Below are 20159 nucleotides of genomic sequence, written 5' to 3' on the forward strand. Positions count from 1 at the left end.
AATTAATTATTATAGAAAATTATATTTGTTTTACGTAAAATATTTAATTTTTTAAAATAGTAATTTGAATATTGTTCAATCATGTTAAATTTTATTAATTATATTATATTAATGGATTATTATTCGTTTCTTTTATTTCAGCTGTTATAGTTTAATTTAATTTTCTTTCAAGCGTGATTATTATGTATTTTCATCACTTATATGTATTTCGCTTTTCTAGGTCATTATCTTAATGCTAGAAAAGGTGCTAAAGGTTTTGAAGAAAATTCAGCTTATGAAACGGATAAAGAACTTGGAAAAGGGAAAAGAAAGCGATTTTGTAAAATCATACAAACTGATAGTGATTCAGACATCGAAATTCAAAAGAAAAGCAAGTTTCCTGCGCCTCCAAAAGTTCCGTTCAAATCTCAGGATATGAAGATCCATAAAATTAAGAAGCTTAATTTATCAAGTGAGATTTGACTTGATTAAATTTTCTTTAAATTTTTCTATTTTATTTAGTTATTTGTGCAAAAGTAAACTTTTTTAAGAAAGTTTAATAATGAAAGTTATTTCAATGTAATTTTTTTAATGTTTATTGACAAGAATTCAACTCATCAGAAATTTTTCTATTACTTAGATATCTATCTCCAGCCAGCTTCATGCTCTAAAATTAAAAAAAAAGGTTTTACAAACAATCTTGATTCATCCACTTCAGATGGAAACCAAAAGCATATTCTTAATGTTAATGTTATGAGCAACAATCCCATCTGCCAACATTTATCAAATGCAAATACGAATCTCAAGTCAATTCCTGATTCTGATATTATGCAGTCTGATACTGTGCAGAATCTTGTTAGGAAACAATCTTTGCTCTGCTCAGAAAATTTGAATTCTAATAATTCAATCGATTCGGTCAAAATATCTACTTGTGAAGACAGTACTTCGAAAAATATAGTAAAACAGAAAACCTCAATAAATAATCCTAAAAAAAAATTTAACTGTACTTGAAAAAGTGAGATCTAAACTCAATCTATATAAACAAAGCTATGAGAATAAACAAAGAACTGTGCCTCAAGTTAACTCTGCAAAAGTTTCAAATTCTTTTGAAGAAACTAATTTCATTCAATTTGAAGAAACTATTCCTAAGTCTCCCAAAAATTCATTATTTGACGAGTTATCTCCTGGAGTATCAAATTCAGATTCATCAGATGCTATCAGATCAGAATCAAACTTCATAAAAAGTAAAAAAGAATGCAGAAAGGTTGTATCCTCAGATAAACAGATATCTGACAATACAAGCATTGGTAGGAATAAAATGACTTTTTACTTATGTTTATTATACATACTTTTTAATTTCATATTTGGTTATTCTTTCTTTTATCTCCTGCAGGATCAAATTCAGATTCATTAGATGGTATCAGATCAGAAGCAGATTTCATAAATAATAAAAAGTGCAAAAAGATTATATCCTCAAATAAACAGATTTCTATCAAAGCAAGTATTGGTAAGTAAATGACTTTTTTTTACATTTATTATACACATTTCTTGATTTTATGTTTGGTTATTCTTCTTTTTTATCTCTTGCAGGATCAAACTCATTGTCAGATTTACCAGATACTGTCAGATCAGAATCAGACTTCATAAAAAGTAAAACGCAATGCAAAAGGGCTGTATCCTCAGATAAACAGATTTCTGTTAATGAAAGCATTGGTAAGAAAATGACTTTTTATTTGCATTTAATATACACACTTCTTAACTTTATAAATTTTTAAAAATTCCGGGCTAAAACCCAGATAGCCAAGAATGTTAAAATCACGTTTTGCCAAAGCTTTGCGACAAGGTTTGTTTTAATTTTGACAACAATTGTCTAGCAAACGTTTGTCTTGTTTTGGTTTGTCAAAAAGTTTGAAGCAAATTGACGGCAACATTTTTTGTCTCACGATGCTGTAAATAATAGAAAAAGGTTTGCTCGTAAATTTTACGCAAAGAAGAACATGTATGATGCTATTCACGGTGTAACACAAACTTTACATCAATTAGTAGCAAATTTTATTATACACGCTATAATAGCAAATTTACGACAAGAACAGAGCAAACCTTATTGTACACAGTATGATAACATATTTACGAAAAAAACAGAACAAACTATACTCTGGCACAACGAGATGCAAAATTCACGCAAATAACAGAGCAAGCCTTGCCATGCATGGCATGACAGCAAATTTACAACTTTACTTTGTTACAAACTTTACAAAAACCCTATAAGCGCGTGATATTATTTAACATTAAGTAATATTCTAGGCGTATTCTGAGAATATTAAATTTAATATTCTAGTAATATTATATAATATTAAATAATATTTCTGAAATATTAATAGATGGTTACATGTCAGCTCTTGATAATATTATATGAATATTGAAAAAATAATATTATTTAATGTTACTGTAATATTATATAAACTTAAAAAGTATTAGTATTTTTAATATTATAATCATATTCTATAAATATTAAAAAAGTAATATTATTTAATATTATAACAATATTTTAACTTATCGGGAATATCATAACTATGTTAAATTTGATAATTTAAAAATTTATGAATATTTCATGAATAATAATTCTAAAATTAATGTTACAAATGGTTATAAATATTGTCTATATTAATCAGTGTGATATATGAGAAAATGAAAAAAATTATAAATTTTATTATTTTCATTAAATAAAACTTTTCTTTATAATTTTAAGATTAAACAAATAAAGTATCTTATAAACAGAAATTTTAACTTTAAAAAGAAATCATATAAAATGTAAATGCATATCATTAAGTTCCAAATTAACTTCTATTTTAAGAAAATAATCATTCTTGTCTCTTGTTTTTTATTCGGTCCTGTGCGTGAGATAACCAAATTTTAAGAGTTGCGCTTACATCCCCTTCATTGACATCCTTGAACTTTTACTTCTTATAACACCTAAAACAATCATAGAACGTATTAAAAAATAAATTTAGGTATTATTAATGTAAATATGTTTTTTTTTATTAAAGTGAAATAAAGTTCACGCAAAAAATAGGATATATGAAATTTCGTGCCACGCAAAAAATAGAGTTTAAACGTGTCACTTATTATTAATAATTTTACAATATATATTTCAAAAAATGTTTACTCCTTTAAATCTCAAAAAGCAGTATTAACATTTGTATACAAAAATATAATTTTTATTTTATTAATAATTAAAAAATAATTACAAAAATTTTAAAAATGGCATTATCCTTCTTCACTTTACAAAAAACATAATATTTATAAGCATGTTTCATTAAGTTAAATTATACATTTATTATCTTATATTATTTATGATTGATAATTTATTATAAAAAAGATCGATTTTTTAATCAATTTTTTTCATAAGATTACTTTTATATAAAACAATATAAAAATAAATTATTTTTATTAGAATTTAAAATATATTCTTTACTAATATATTTTTAAAGGATATTTATCTTTCAATATTGATAGAAATTAAATAATACAATTATTTAATTATATATCTAAACCAATAATATTTCATTAATTTCTTAAAGATAGTTTACTAAAAAACTGAATAAATTGATATAATTATCAAAATTATATAAATATTACAAATGTTTTGTAATATATTAGCAACCCTACTTTTATAAAAATAAACGAAATTTTGAATAAAATTTCATATTTGAATAAATTATAAATCTATACTTACCAAATATAATTTTCCATAAAAACAATGTTTCAAATTTCTGTTTGTTTTCTTTTTGTCCAGTCCAACTGAATTTTGCAGCTACTTCGTCTGTAAACAATATTTTCATAATCTTCGTAACGGTTTTTTTCATAGTATTTTGTGAGCAGAAATAAAGTTCCGATTTCTGTAAAAAAAATTAATTCTGATAATGGGTATTTGTAATGATATTATACCATATACATTTTCAAAAAAGAGAGCAAATTAAATAATAATAACTAGAAATGTTATAAAATTTAAAAAATGTCTAAACTTTTCTAGACAAGTAAAAAATACAATTATTCAATAATATTTTCATCTGTACTTACAACTTGTTTTTTAAATGTCTCATCATGTTTTAATTGCTGTTCAATGTTTCTTACGTCATCAAGATTTTTCATGGGAAATTTTTCATCTAAAATATTGTTCTCAGTATCATAAATCTGATTTTCCAATTGCTCAGAAGAATTGTTCTGTTTTTTCTTCAATAAAAACTCGCATCTCTTTATCCGATTAGTAATATCTACCAAACTTTTAATAACGAATGTTTTGAAATTTTTGTCTTCTGCAAAAAAAAGATAAATAATGTTATTTTTTTTAATTTATAATTACATATGAAAACTAAATTTTAATTATTGTTATATAATAATATTCCAAACATGAAAACATTTTTACCCGTAGCTTCTTGATTTGTGTTATGTGCCACATTTTTTTCACAAGAGTTGTCATTTGTATTTTTCAGAGGACCTGAATTGTTTGATGTCTGATATTTACCAATCTCTTCTTCGTTCTCAATATCGGAATCTGATTTATTTTTTTCAATATGATCCATATTTTTCGTTACACTGGATACAGATGTAGCTTTTAAAGATGGCGGTTTTGGATACATTAATTGTAGAGGTAGAGATTTATTTTTCCTTGGCAATTTTGCAACAACAGAAACATCATCACTTTCAGATTCAGAACTAGTAAATATTTTCTTACTCCGTAATTTTCTTTTACGTTTGTTTTCTTCTTCATCTGAAGTAGTATTAATGTCGGATACTTTCTCTGCTAATTTTTCCTTTTCTCGAGCCCTTTTATAAGTTTCTTTTGATCAAAGAAAATTATTTATTTGTACTTCAATAAATTTATAGTTGATGAAAATCATGATTCTTTTGATAAACTCCCGGCGAAAAAAACGTTCATATATAAATATATATAAAATATGCCCATATATAATCTTATATAATTATATACATATACATTTACGTATATAATATTTATTGACAATTGTCATCTTAATTATTTTGATTATTATCATCATATATAATTATGTATCAAACATAATTATTTATCAGAAGCATTAGATGTAAGATTACAATATGTGATCTTACATAAAATGCTTCTGGTAAGTGATTATATTCCATATATAATCATATATAATTATATAAAATTGTATACAATTATATATTGTAATTATGTATGGTCATATATCTATAATTGTATATAATTGTATATAAATATATATGATTAAATGAACTTTTTTCCCAGGCTTTTATCTAATTGTAGCATTAAAATATAATATATTCTAATTATTTATTGTAAAATTAGATTTCTTTATTGTACTCAAATAATAAATATTAATTTTTCAATATTAAAGTACTATTATTTTAATATTACTGATTAAGTAAAAACATGAAATATAATTACAAGAATTTACAATACTAAATAATTTATTTTTAGACAATTGTAAAAAACTGATATTTTTAAAATAATATTTATGTAAGTCAATGATTCAGCATAAAATATGCATGATTAAAATTTAAATTTAAATCAATAATTAAAATCAAGCGACTGAAATTATTGCAAGTCTAATGAATGTATACATAATTTAAGAATAGATACAAACCTGCTGTTCCATATATAAATTCTATCTCGTATTTTTCCCATTGTACGTTTACTTCAGCACAAGATTTAATCAAATTGATACATTGTGCTGTATGCACATTAGATGGCCAAAATGTGTATTTCTTATCATCTGTTAACCATAGTTTCGGTACTGTAACCAAGCCATCTTTCAGTAAAATTATGTAAAATATATCTTTTTTTTGTACATTTTCTAGAAAAAATGGTAAAAGTGTGCGCGTAAGCTGCTTTTGCTTACTGGTCTATTTTACGTAATATCATACTTACCTACGACACTCATAATGCAGATTGATTTAATTTTGTTTTCAAACACGAATTATCATTTAAAACAAACAGATATATCGCCTTTCTTCTACATCTACACAATATATTGCACAATCTTTATTACGTAATCCATAACAATCTTTAATAATTATTTTATGCAATATACTATCTTATTTTATTTAGAGTACTTACTAAACCGAGAAGCGTAGATGTGTTGCACAAAGCTAGTAAAAGTAAAGCGTTTTTTACGCAGTACATGTATGTACCCAGCATGTACGTGCGTGTTCTCGGTTGGTACGTGCCCCTTCCACCACGGCACTACGGTGCTCTTGGTGCTGGCGAGCTCGAGTTTGTTGCATCACTGTTGTGTAGTGAAATTCCGTTCGACTATGGAAAAATCTATAAATACGGTACCACGTATTTATAGATTTTATATAATATTTAATAGCACATAGTCACACGTAGTTTAGCATGGGCTAGTTAATAATACGTTAGTAGTAAGTTCTCTAAGTAAAGATATATCTTTATTACGCAATCCATAACAATCATTAATAATTATTTTATGCGATATACTATCTTATTTTACTTAGAGAACTTACTACTAATGTATTATTAACTAGCCCATGCTAAACTACGTGTGACTATGTGCCATTAAATATTATAAATACGTGGCCCCGTATTTATAGATTTTTCCATAGTCGAACGGAATTTCACTACACAACAGTGATGCCACAAACTCGAGCCGACCAGCACCAAGAGCACCGTGGTGCCGTGGTGGAAGGGGCACGCACCAACTGAGAACACGCACGTACATGCTGGGTACATACATGTACTGCGTAAAAAACGCTTTACTTTCACTGGCTTTGCGCAACACATCTACGCTTCTCGGTTTAGTAAGTACTCTAAATAAAATAAGATAGTATATTGCATAAAATAATTATTAAAGATTGTTATGGATTGCGTAATAAAGATTGTGCAATATATTGTGTAGATGTAGAAGAAAGGCGATATATCTGTTTGTTTTAAATGATATAAGACGGAACTTCGGCTCACGTACCCAGACAGCACGGTGACGTCAAATGACGTATTAATAATGTCATAATGATTTTAGAAACATCATTAAGACGTGCTACTTAGGTATATTTATATTGTGATAGAGTGAGCGTTACATTTGTGGTAGTGAGATCGAGATCCCGTTCGACACTGATTTACGTTTACACGGCAATATCTAGTTGAAAACACTCGTAATCTACATTTTCATGATCAGCGTAAAACCGATTTGATAAGTCTGGGTATTGCAACTATTAGTGTTACATATAATTATAATATAATTATTTATGCCATAAAATGGATAATTGCATTAACGGAAACTATTAAACTGGTTCTAGATTGTTTTTTTTGTGTGTCTTTTCGGGCGAAAAGGTCTTAAAATGCCTTGAATCTGTCTTTTATTGGTTATATGACAATATTATTGTTATATAAGGAAAACATAATAAAGACAAAAAAAATATCATACTAACCTGATCTAACAAAAACCAATGTTTTGAAGAATTCTTGGACAATTATTGGTAAGAAATATATTTTTGTTATATGTAATGATATATATATATGATTACTTTAATGGAATACTGTTTAGTGGAATAGTTCAATAAAAATTTGTATGAAAATATTCATATTAAATATATATTTATCATTACTTTAACATTAAGGGGATGGTGATCTCGTTTTAGAAACAAGATTACAACATAATCTCAAAAATGTTGAGTTTAATTGAAATAAATAAAATAGTATATATTATATATATTGTTGCGTCCGCGGATCGAAATCGATATAACTCGAATCCGCGTGACACAACCGACACTCGCGTAACGCAAGTAAATAATTAACACTCCTTTGAAAGAACGAAAGGAACTTTAATATAATAACACAGAACACTATTATACAAGGAACACGGAACAATAACGGTTATCGTAATCTCGAATACGTCCGCCCGGAATGGCATCCGTCGCGAGACTCTAAGATGGCCGATCTCTCTTCAGATGAACGCCGTTGTTTAACAACAACCCTTAGCAACGTTCTCCCGGAGACGGGTACAGCAGATTCAGGAATAACGGTCACAGACGACCCGCAGGGACGCAACACTACTCCTCCTCTTCAAGATTGTCGTCCCGACAATCAATGGTAGAAGGGCTCTTCTAAATTAAATGGGTTGATCGTTGTCCTCTTCTTCCAAGGCGTTGACTCCAGGGTGCCTTAATGACTTCCTGCTCTACCCTGAGCTGCTGCTACAGGTTACCGAGCGCCATTATTTATCGGCCCCAATCACACACCCTCCAGGAATATACAGGATACTGCCATCGAACCCGCTTGACAAGAATATCCAATGTCGACTCCAGGGTACAAAAACGGTTTCCTGCCCTACCCTGAGCTGCTGCTGCAGGTTACCGAGCACCGTCAAAATCCAGAACCCAATCGACTTCGATAAATCTTGAAATTGCAGTAGCTGTCCCCCGTTCTTCGCCTGATTTCCGGAAATGTCCAATGCTGCCGCATCTCCGCATCTCAACATAAGGGAGCGAATCTTCGGACAAGAGGGGGGTAACACCCGTGGACCCACCATCCTAAGAGGACACCTCAAGTCCCTGTCTCGGCATTCGCCCTTCGTCCCACGGGAAAACCACGGTCAAAAACCGGGGAGAGACAGAGTCTTCAATGATGGTCTTTGAAGAACAAATTTCGCGCGCGAAAGAAGATTCTATAAAACATCTTCTTCCATTCCTTAAGAAAAAGAAACAGAAAGAAAATTAACAAATATCAAGTAACATAAACCATAAATCGGGTTTCGGATGTGATTTAAATCTGCCTTTAATCGAGATTTTCAATTTTAACGACACACTCCAATACCGCACGCGCCTTTCCTCTAAGACATGATACGAGAGCGACGCTTTTCGCAGCATCACTCCACCTATTTGCTCGCGCGATTAACTCGAACTGTGAGAAGAACTCCCTTAGCGGAACAGTCCCGTCAAAAATATCCGGCTTTAATTTAAAGTCTAATTCCGTATTAATATTAATCGAATTACGCGCGTCTCTCTCAAAATTAGGCGTAACATTAGGCATAAAATTTCTGTTCATAGAGCGACTTAGCTGGTTGTTATCATCCAGCAGACGAATTCTCTGCTCCATTCCACGTAACGCTTCGTCGCGTTGGCGCAGTTGTGCCTCAAATATAGCTCGCTGCTCATCGTGTTGGCGCAATTGCGTCTCAAAATCGGTTCGCTGCTGCAATCGCTCCTCGCGTAGCTCACGGATCTCACGCATCACTGACTGAAGCGTAACCGTTTCCAATGATGGTCCCGATGTTGTAGCCGCCGTTGAAGTCAGACGACTCCTCTTTCTCGTCGTAACTCCTGCCGTCGGCGAATTTTCCTGTTCCATCTCCATTTTTATAGACGAAAAAACACACAATTCTCCAGAAAATCGTCCGCTCCGTTGTATCCCGGACGAGCCCCCAAAATGTTGCGTCCGCGGATCGAAATCGATATAACTCGAATCCGCGTGACACAACCGACACTCGCGTACCGCAAGTAAATAATTAACACTCCTTTGAAAGAACGAAAGGAACTTTAATATAATAACACAGAACACTATTATACAAGGAACACAGAACAATAACGGTTATCGTAATCTCGAATACGTCCGCCCGGAATGGCATCCGTCGCGAGACTCTAAGATGGCCGATCTCTCTTCAGATGAACGCCGTTGTTTAACAACAACTCTTAGCAACGTTCTCCCGGAGACGGGTACAGCAGATTCAGGAATAACGGTCACAGACGACCCGCAGGGACGCAACAATATATTAAAATAATGAGGACTCCGTAGTTGCAAATTTAAATAATTATCTATAATAAATGCCAAGCAATAATTCCCCCCCCCCCCTCTTTCTCTCTCTTTAAAAATATTTTTTTTTCTAATAATTAAACAAAATATGTAGTTATTTTGTTTATCACATTATTTTTAAAAAAATATACAGGTAAATCTTTTATCTGATCATATATTTAAATTTGCAACCACAAAGTTTTCATTATTTTAATATTAAAAATTTACCTTTTTATTTAATTTATATATATAACTAAAACTTACATTTTTGAGATTATGTTAGGATTTTTTTTCTGAAACAAAATCTCACTCTCTTAATTATTTATTTTAATTTAATATTGGATAAACATGTAACAGGATAACGTCTTGTTAATTGAATATACATTGCAGGATAACTTGTATGATGTCAAAACATTTTAAAAAACATATCTCGGATTTGGGTGATCGTCAGTTCCGCCGTCGTATAAAAAATGAAACGGAAAAAGTGCTGAGATATGTTTTCGAGGATATAAAAAATGATGATGATACGGATGAAGAAACAAGAAAAGGTATAATTTTTACAATATTATTATATTGAAAAATTATATGTATTATAAAACAATTTATTTCATCCTACAGAAGACGTGTTGTTTTAAAAAGAAAATTATAATAAAATTATTTGTATTATTAACTAAGAATCTGTAATTATCATTTTTGTTACTAAGTACAAATGTTTTATAATTATTTAATAGAAATAAATGTATTAATTATTTTATAATCGCTAAATTTAACATTTAAAAAAAATTGATTGTTAAATAAATAAATTTAAATTAATTGTAAAATCCAGATTAATTGAATATTATATTATCATGGCATACATATAATTTCATCTCTATAACATTCCCAATGAAAATGAACAAACATAGGAAGCATATAATAAGCAAATAATAAGAAGCACAGATTATTAGATATTTAACCCAGATAGCACAAGGATGTCCTTAGGACGTCCAAAGGGCATCCAGGACATACATGTAGGATATCCTCAGGATATCCCATTGTAATCCTCAGATCTCCTCTGGATATCCTGAGGAAGAGTAAATGATAGCCGTATATTAACCTCTGGAGAATCCAGGGAGATCCTGTGGAACATCCTAAGGATTTTTATAGGATATCCCTTACGGAAAAATACACTCAACTTTTGGGTGTTGACCATTAAAAAAACATCAAAAAAACCCTTCAAAGTTGGGTGTGATTTCGGACCATTGATTGAAGGTTAACCTTTAAATGATAGTTAATTGATGGTTAACCTTCAGTTAATGGTTAATCCTTAAAAATGACGGTAACCCTGAAAATAAGAATCCTCAAATGAAAGTAACACCCAAATGAGAGTAAACCCCATATTTGAATGTTCTCAATTTGCATTCGATAATATATGCAAAATCATCATCAGATGCGGGATTTATATACATATACTCTTATTAGGGTATTACTCTCATTTTCATTTCAGATTCCCTAAACAAAGTAGTAAATGAATGATAAAAAAAATCAACTCTGATTTCTTATTTTTAATTACATCTTTCAAAAATTCAACTTTTATTTCTCTAAATACGATGGAAAGTATAATTTATGAAACAAATCATATAATATCAAATAAAATATATCAAATAAAATAAGACGTAAAGTATTTTGTATACATTTAAAATAAAACTTGTATTTAAAATCTAATCTTGTATTTAATTTAATTTAAATAAAAGAAAAATAATCTTTTCGATTTTTTTTTAAAGCTTGCTGCAAGTTTTGTACTTATATATATATATATATATATATATATATATATATATATATATATATATTATAATAGGCATTGTATGTTGAATCAATCATATTAAGCTTTTTCTGAAGTCGAGATTTTTTTGAAGTTCCGTGCGACATTTTTACATTTATTAGTTACTGCAGTATTGAATAACTGTTCCGCATTGTTCACATTTTTAAATGTGAGTAGTACATAATCTGTAAACAAATATATAAATTATTATTAAAATTTTATAAATTCATTTTAATTTTAACGTAGTTTTCTTGCACACAAATACTTCTTGTTCGCAGTATACATATGTATTAATATTACAGTGTTAATACAAATTAAAAAGAATAGCAATTAATTGATTAAAAATGCGATAAATTAAAAAAAATCCTTATAATGTTTACCTTTTATTGCATTAAATTTATGATCTTGGTCCAAAGGTTTTTTTTTTCCTCTCTATTGAACTTTCTATTGATTTTATGTTGTTCTTTTTTCCTGTTCTAGATGAACACGCAATCTCTTGTGTTGAAAACAAATGACCCATTAAATCGCAGGTCATTTTACCAATATTAGAAGTCCGAATTTTCCGCATAATACTTTCCGGAATATTGACTCCTCGATTAAGTGATATCATATTCTATATAACAGATGATAATAATAAAATATAGTGAAAACTCTCAAAGAATTAAAAATTGCAGATAAATTCTCATTTTCCATTATAAAAAAATATACGAAAATTTGCATACATTTTAATTTTGCACAAGATACGATCAATTTACAGCGAATATATAGTACATACCTTCCCAGTAAACACGCAGGGCTCATTTCCGTAACAATTATATAATATTCTATATGTATATATTACAGATCATTAAAATGAAACTATAACGTATCAGTTATATCAATAACATAATAAATCTATAATTGTTGCATAGAATTGTTATGTAATTTTGTCGTTACTTTGTTATGTAACATTTTTACAGTTTTGTGAACGTTAATGTGCATACTCTAAAAGTTTCGTAAATGCTACGTAACTCTAACGACGTAAATGTAACGTTATAATAAATACGTAACATTTATACAGTTTTGTGAACGTTAATGTGCATACTCTAAAAGTTTCGTAAATGCTACGTAACTCTAACGACGTAATTGTAACGTTATAATAAATACGTAACATTTATGTATTTTTGTGAACGTAAATGTGCATACTCTAAAAGTTTCGTAAATGCTACGTAACTCTAACGACGTAATTGTAACGTTATAATAAATACGTAACATTTATGTATTTTGGTGAAATGTAAATGTGTATACTCTAAAAGTTTTATAAATGCTACGTAACTCTAATGACATAATTGAAACGTTATGTTAAATACGTACCAATTATGTATTTTGGTGAATGTAAATGTGTACACTCTAAAAACTTCATAAATGCTACATAACTCTAACGACATAAGTGTATCGTTATGTTAAACATGTAACATTAACATTATTTTATTGATGTCAATGTATACATTTTTGTTAAAACCTTGTAAAAAGAATTCGTAAAAGGAAGAGAATTATGCAGAAACAAGAAAATGAAAGATTTTGAGAGAGGAAAGTTGCGATATATTTATTTATAATTTAAAAGCGGTAACAATATATCAATCATGCCTTTTTTAGAGAAGAACTACAACATCACAAACGCGTGCTCCGTGCACACCATATACATTTATTGTGTGTGTACCACATTTGATTTTTTTTTGTGTGTATACAGGGTGATTCAAAACAACTTTTAGTTCTTAAAATGTCGTATTCTTGAATTAATTCTAAAACGATTTTTCCTTTATCAAAATTTTATCCGAAGCTTAGTTGTTAAATTATAATATATGTACACACACACACACACACACACATATGTAATACACAGACACACACGCACACGATAAATGCGTGTGGCGCACGCAAAGCGCACACTTGTAATGTCTAGTAATAACAAAATTTCCATATCGTATTACACATAAAAAAATATATACCATTGTTGACATTTTTGAGTGTTCTGAAAAGATGATAAATGCATATAATATCATTGAGAAAAACGTATTTGAAACATATTTTCTTAATATAGAGTTATAAATGTGGAAAATAAAATTATATATTAAAAAAAAAATTTTAAAATATGCACCAGATATCTTTTTTTGAATGATATATGTATACTATTTTTCTGTTATGTAACATTTATGAAATTTTTATAGTATACACATTTACATTTATCAAAATACATAATTGTTACGTATTTAACATAACATTTCAATTATATCATTAGAGTTACGTAACATGTATGAAACTTTTAGAGTATATACATTTACATTCACCAAAATACATAAATGTTATGTATATTTAACATAACGTGTCAATTATGTCGTTAAAATTACGTGGCATTCACGAAACTTTTAGAGTATACACATTTATGTTCACCAAATTGCATAAATGTTACATAATAGAGTAACGACAAAATGACATAACATTTCTATGTAACAATTATAGATTCATTACGTTATTGACATAACTGATACGTCATAGTTTTGTTTTGTTCATTTATAACATATAGAATATTATGTAATTATTAAGTAAATATACGTTTACTGAAATTTTTTACTTATGTTCTTTGTGCAAGACGCATAATTAGTAAATTTTTCTCTACATTATGCATCTGTGTAAGTTATGTGAACATGCCCTAGGGGGTAAGTCTGTGATTGGCTTATTGTTAGTCGTATTAAGTATACGTGCAAGCATAGACATAGTCGCTGCTACTTGCGAGCGAGAGAGAACGCAAGGAGCACGGAACAGAGTATGTCCTTTTCTACGTGTATCTTTACCCCCACTCCTTAAATAAAGGCAAACGCTCGGTCTAGATATACTATGTCTATGCGTGCAAGGCTGCGTTCGGAAACATCACTCGTGTGCACACGAGTGTCGTTCTATCTTTGTTATGTACCAAAAGTTAAACAAAGATAGAACGTCGCTCGTGTGCACACGGGTAATGTTTCCGAACGCAGCTCTAGTGCGCAATCATCGTACAAAGCATCCCAAGCTTCTGCGCGCTAGGCTTTACTTTTCAATATGGCCAAATCTACGAAAACAGTAGTTGTGCGTGTGAAAAAATTGTGTTGAAAGTGTGAACAGTATCGAGATATTGGTAAGTATGAAATAAATATTAACTTAATAATTAATGCCAACAAATGATAATTGTTGTCTTGTGGTAAAAAAGCTATGCTACAGATTGAATTCCTCTTGTGCAGTGAACAAAAGATACATCGCGTACCACGTGAAAACTGAAAACCACGTGCGCCTAACAAAGGACAAAGGACCTCGTGCCGGCGAAAGATACACCTAGTTTTGCCTCATTATTTTTATATTTTGGCATTTTTATAGTAAGTACGATTTATTTTATGCAACATTATTTTTCCCATGTTTTTTTTACAATATTTGTTGCACGGTCATATAATGAGAAAAACAAGAAATCTCTTATTTGCACTACTTTTTGAATCAGAAGCTTGAATATTTCGAGTGTAAAGTTACATCATTTCTTAATTATAGATTTTTTATTTTTTATTGCATTGCGGCATACTAAATTCCGGTTTATAATTTTTTTATAATGATCGTAATGGTAATTCCAATGATAAATGATATCAATTATGAAATATAGCTTTTATATTGTTGAACAAGATATCTGCATTAGAAAAAACTGTAGATATATTTTTTCGAATACTTCATATATTTTGAAAGTTTATTATTGACTGTTTTCATAATAATTTTTTGCAAATGAAATAGAATCTTATAATTAATAAATATTTTCTATGCATGAGTCTTAATTTTTCAATTTGGTATTTGATCGTGAATTAATTTGATGTAAACTGATTTTTATTCAAGTATAAAATATTTAAACATGATAGCATTAATTATTACAAGTCATTACATAATGAAGTTATAGGTCTTAAAAAATTGTAAATATTATGCGTGCAATATGCTTATATAATTACTTTAATTTATAATTTATAGTTTATAATAACATGCAACGTAACAAAAAAAATTATTCGTGTTTAATTAATTACAACACTAAAATACATTACAAAAATATTTCCGTTAAAAGACATTAAAAAATTATGTAGGTTGTTTCACCATAATTGTGAGAAATCAAATTTTTCATATATAAATGAAATACTATTTAAGAAACATAGATTGCATTTTTTCTGAAATTTTCTATTAGCGTCCTTAAAATATTACATAAATTATATTTTAATTATTGAATTAGTTTGTTTCGATAAAAAACTGCAAATGTCTTAAAACATTTTTTATTTGTCAAAATATTTTTAATTCTCCATATAAGCTTCCTATATATTGTTTCAGTGAAAAAGGAAAATATAATATAAACAATAATATCAGGCAAACCCAAACCTATATTCGTATACATAATCGCAATTCATCTATTTCCTATTGCTTTATAAAATTATATTATGTCCAAATCAAAATTAAGACTAGACATTAATTCTTTAACGCCAAGGCAGCGGCGACGTATTTTCTTAAAAAAATTTCGTAATATCTGCCAAATGACTATTAATTCAAATTTGGAAATTCAAAATAATATCGTAAGTTTATCGAATGGGCCAGGTAACATCGAACAATTACCTCAGCAGCAAAATGTACTAAAAGAAATTGATATCGATTATTCCAATGTAATGAACACTCATAAGTGTACAGAAAATAATCATGATTTAGTTTCTGAACATTCGGAAATTAGTATTGATAAAAATAGTCTTCAGTTAAGTATTTCAAGTGATAAATTTTCTAAAACAGAATTTTGTAAAACAGAACTTATTAACGACATCCGATTATGGGCTATTGAAAATCGTGTCAGTCATTCTGCTATTAGTAGTTTACTGAAAATTCTAGTAAAATACGGCCATAATGTTCCGATTGATGCTCGAACTCTATTTCAAACGCCCAAACAAGTAGACATTATTGAAATGACACCAGGAAAATATTATCATGCAGGTTTAGATGATAGTTTGAAAAAATCTATTCGTAAGCATTATTGTCGAAATAATTTACCATCTCAGATAAATATTAATGTGAATATAGATGGTCTTCCTTTAACAAAATCTTCTGGGAGTCAATTTTGGCCTATTTTAGGTAGTATAGTTGCAGATATTTACACCGAACCGTTTATAATTGGTGTTTATCATGGTTTTGAAAAGCCAAAATGTTGCAATACTTTTTTGAAATATTTTAAGGATGATTGTTTAGAAATTTTCCGAACTGGCATTGTAGAATACGGCAAAAAAATAACTGTGAAATTGAACGTATTTATCTGCGATGCTCCTGCAAAATCGTTTATCAAGGGGACTAAAGGACATAATGCGTATTTTGGATGCGGTAATTGTATTCAAGAGGGAGATTACATAGAAAATCGAGTAACGTACCCAGAAATTAATGCAATGTTAAGATCAGATGAATCTTTTAAATTAAGAAAACAAGAAGAACACCATAAAATCACTTCAAATCTTGAAGATTTAAACATTGGAATGGTTACTCAATTTCCTTTAGACTACATGCATCTCGTACTATTAGGAGTAATGAAAAAATTGTTGCAGTTTTGGATTAAAGGTAAACATAATGTTCGTATGGTTGCAACTCAGATAACTCTTGCTTCAACTTCTTTATTATCTATGTCATTATTCCTACCTAAGGAATTTGCTAGAAAGCCAAGGAAATTAGATGAGGTTGATCGCTTTAAAGCCACCGAATTAAGACAATTATTATTATATACTGGGCCAATAATCTTTTTTAAAAAATTATCACGTGATAAATATGTTCATTTTTTGAGTCTGAGCATAGCAATTCGAATTTTATGTAGCAAAGAATATTGCGTACAACTGCTTGATTATGCACACAGTTTATTATTGTATTTTGTTGAAAATTATTGCACATTATATGGTCGTCAATATTTATCATATAACGTTCATAATTTAATTCATTTGTGTTATTATGTAAAATTATGGGGAGTGTTAAATAAATTTAGTGCGTTTAAGTTCGAAAATTACATGCAAAAAATTAAATCAAGAATTAGATCTTCGAGTCGGCCATTAGAACAATTAGTCAATCGTTGTAAAGAAGAAGATAATTTTAATATAACAAATGTAGAAAAGAATTATCCAATACCAAAAGTACGTATTATAAATGGCAAAAAGATAATAAAATCAGTTCAATGTAAAGGTTTCTATCTAAGTACAAGAACTGCTGATAATTGTTGTCTTTTGTTAGATGGTACAACGATTTCACTTACGACAATTTATTTTAAAAATAAACAGATTTACATTATTGGCAAAAAGTATTTAAATATTAAATCATTTTTTCGCATTCCATGCAACTCTTTAAATATCGGAATTAAAAAAATTAACGAGTCACAGTATGAGTTAATTACTATTCCATTGTCTGATATTAAATTAAAATGTGTAAAACTGCCTTTATGTGACGAAGAAGCTGTGATCTTGCCTTTACTGCACCAACAAGATATATGTTTATGGCGAGTACTCATATTGATAGAATATATAATTGAAAACAATATTAAATTAATTAACAAGTTTTACTTTTTTACAGATTATTAATAATGGTAAAAAATTTCGCTGTCGTAACTTTTCCAAGCGATGGGAATAATGAAGAAGAGATCGTATCAGAAGTTCCATCTTTATGGCTTTCTTCCAATTTAACAGAATGCTGATGGCCATCGGTAAAAAATATAAACATGTTTATTGTGAAACAAACTCCACCTGTTACTAATAATCCTAAATGGACACTTTATCCTATCAAATTTCATGGATATTATGGTAATTTATATTTTACTTCAGAATTTATGTAATTATTTTTTTAATATTTTAAAAAAATAATGTAATTTGTAAATTACGGTTTTGTCCTAATCAAGATTCATTAGATGAGGCTAGACAAAGAGCAACGAATTATTCTTCAAGCGATGAAAATAATACAAATCAAATAAAGAAGTCATGCACAAAACGGTCACTAAATACAGTTTATGATAATGAATCTGAATCTGATTCTGATGACTCACGTTCAATTATACCAAATCCACCATCAATCCACAATGTCTCACAATCAGCCAAAAATATTCAATCAATCTCAAATATTTTGGATTCAACAATTATTAATAATATTGATATGGAAATTCTTGATGGAACTATAGTACCTCACAAAAGTAATTTTTATTTTAATTCTTTTATTCCATTTTTATTATCTCTATAATAAAACGGTTTTTTTTTAAATTATAGTTATTGTTTATTATGAGTAATCTAATACTTTTTTAATATTTCTAGATATGCAGGATGTATATACGTTAGTGTCAGAAATGTCAGATAAAATGGAAGGTTTTGTATTTACTTTTTATCTTATAATTTTATTAATATCTCTTTATGGCATTGTTTACTCAATATTATTAATTTTTTAGATAATTTTGAAAAAATATGTACAGCTATAACTACAATTTCATTAGACATACAAACTATAGATATTCGTTTAAAAAACATAGAAACACAACATAACCAACATAAGTCTAAAGACTCTGCCAGGGATACATCAAATATACAAAAATCTTTTCCGTTTAAGAGTATAAATGAAATAATAGCTTTTGAAAAGAATTTATCAGAAAATGCAGATGAGTACAACAAATTTGTAAGTTTAATTAAGTTATTTAAATGCAAATTTTATTTAAATAGAATAATGTAAATTATATTATTGGTATGTTTTATTTCTAAAGATGCTGTATATATCTCGCATAGGCGGAGGGTCCGCTAAAAAAAATTTAATTCGTATATATCGAACTTTATTTTCTAATGAAGTTGCCAAGGTATCATCCTGGAAAGGACTACGTAATCATTTTAAAATAAGTAGTTTAAAGTTTATATTGACGGGAATACAAGGTAAAATATATTTTTATATTTATAAATAAATTTATAAAATATGCAATTTAATTTAATGTAAAATTTTTTTAATAATTCAGCAACAATTTTGGCTCAACATCAATTCACAAACAAAGAGTTTGAAGACATCACGAAAGAATGGTTTCGCCAAGGTGGTCAAAGGCTTAGCAGACAACAAAAAGACTCTGAAGAAGCAAATCCGCAAGTTATTTAAATGTCTCAAAAGCTTATTATTTTTTCATTATAATCTTTTTTCTTATTAGTCTATGAGGTTTCGGCTTATGATCTTTTTTTTATTGGCCTAGAGTCTTAATTAACATAAGAAATATTTTTTTTAACTAATGTTTTTTTTATATTGAATGATTTTAACACTAAACCTACCACGACTGGTTAAACAATCGGTCAAAACGTTATCAAAGTTTAAAAATTTCTGCATTTGGTATAAATAAGTTGTCGGTAGATTTAGTGTTAAATACTTAAGTTTTTAAATTTTTATGTTCTAAAATCTAAAATCATAGTCTGCACTCTTTTCATTTTGAGTTCTCAACGTCATTATTTGAGTTAAATACTTCTTTTAGGAGAATTAGTAGAATTAAAGTATGCATTATGTTGATACATTTAATAGTTTATC

At 28.5% G+C, this 20159-nt stretch overlaps 2 protein-coding genes and 1 long non-coding RNA gene across 11 annotated transcripts; 2 read left to right on the plus strand and 1 right to left on the minus strand.

Moving 5' to 3' along the window:
• Positions 1-2639: 2639 nt before the first annotated feature.
• LOC138942096 (IgA FC receptor-like) lies at positions 2640-6691 on the minus strand. 4 transcript variants are annotated; one of them, XM_070312136.1, is made up of 7 exons: positions 6502-6691; positions 5906-5990; positions 5622-5831; positions 4406-4819; positions 4060-4295; positions 3716-3878; positions 2640-2952 (listed from the first exon to the last, which is right to left on the minus strand). In XM_070312136.1, exons 2-7 carry the CDS (start codon positions 5916-5918, stop codon positions 2906-2908), a joined length of 1083 nt encoding a protein of 360 aa, XP_070168237.1. In that variant the 5' UTR covers positions 5919-5990; positions 6502-6691; the 3' UTR covers positions 2640-2905. The 4 variants fall into 4 exon arrangements, with proteins under 4 accessions (XP_070168237.1, XP_070168236.1, XP_070168240.1 ...); XM_070312135.1 differs by lacking the exon at positions 6502-6691 and adding an exon at positions 6095-6306 and having other exon boundaries at positions 5906-5996; XM_070312139.1 differs by lacking the exon at positions 6502-6691 and having other exon boundaries at positions 5622-5771; positions 5906-6073.
• Positions 6584-12151, plus strand: LOC138942097 (uncharacterized). Of its 3 annotated transcripts, none has more exons than XR_011448258.1 (5): positions 6584-6795; positions 7014-7194; positions 7291-7470; positions 10172-10329; positions 12066-12151. It is a non-coding gene; the product is annotated as an uncharacterized lncRNA (long non-coding RNA). The 3 variants fall into 3 exon arrangements; XR_011448259.1 differs by lacking the exon at positions 12066-12151 and adding an exon at positions 10400-10509 and having other exon boundaries at positions 6894-7194; XR_011448257.1 differs by lacking the exon at positions 12066-12151 and adding an exon at positions 10400-10507.
• A 1974-nt stretch (positions 12152-14125) lies between these two features.
• On the plus strand, positions 14126-19791 carry LOC138942102 (uncharacterized). 4 transcript variants are annotated; one of them, XR_011448265.1, is made up of 9 exons: positions 14126-14736; positions 14840-14971; positions 15948-18123; positions 18198-18424; positions 18520-18807; positions 18926-18976; positions 19057-19280; positions 19366-19528; positions 19609-19791. XR_011448265.1 is itself a non-coding variant. In XM_070312142.1 (8 exons), exons 3-8 carry the CDS (start codon positions 18343-18345, stop codon positions 19740-19742), a joined length of 942 nt encoding a protein of 313 aa, XP_070168243.1. In that variant the 5' UTR covers positions 14126-14736; positions 14840-14971; positions 18198-18342; the 3' UTR covers positions 19743-19791. The 4 variants fall into 4 exon arrangements, 2 of the variants coding, with proteins under 2 accessions (XP_070168243.1, XP_070168244.1); XR_011448266.1 differs by having other exon boundaries at positions 18198-18327; positions 18529-18807; XM_070312142.1 differs by lacking the exon at positions 15948-18123.
• Positions 19792-20159: the final 368 nt, after the last annotated feature.

Source organism: Polyergus mexicanus, unplaced genomic scaffold, assembly GCF_030449975.1.
Source record: "Polyergus mexicanus isolate NDT 795.1 unplaced genomic scaffold, iyPolMexi1.0 SCAF_21, whole genome shotgun sequence".
Classification (NCBI taxonomy): Eukaryota; Metazoa; Arthropoda; class Insecta; order Hymenoptera; family Formicidae; genus Polyergus; species Polyergus mexicanus.

What these genes read in the sequence shown, in the direction of transcription:
- LOC138942096 (XM_070312136.1), bottom strand. An exon ending in AGACATTTAAAAAACAAGTT is followed by an intron (nt 3,879 to 4,059) that starts GTAAGTACAGAT and finishes TTTTTTTTACAG; the next exon opens with AAATCGGAACTTTATTTCTG. An exon ending in TTTATGGAAAATTATATTTG is followed by an intron (nt 2,953 to 3,715) that starts GTAAGTATAGAT and finishes TGATTGTTTTAG; the next exon opens with GTGTTATAAGAAGTAAAAGT.
- LOC138942102 (XM_070312142.1), top strand. Translation starts at nt 18,343, where the DNA reads ATGTTTATTGTGAAACAAACTCCACCTGTTACTAATAATCCTAAATGG. An exon ending in AACTATAGTACCTCACAAAA is followed by an intron (nt 18,808 to 18,925) that starts GTAATTTTTATT and finishes TAATATTTCTAG; the next exon opens with ATATGCAGGATGTATATACG. An exon ending in AATGTCAGATAAAATGGAAG is followed by an intron (nt 18,977 to 19,056) that starts GTTTTGTATTTA and finishes TTAATTTTTTAG; the next exon opens with ATAATTTTGAAAAAATATGT.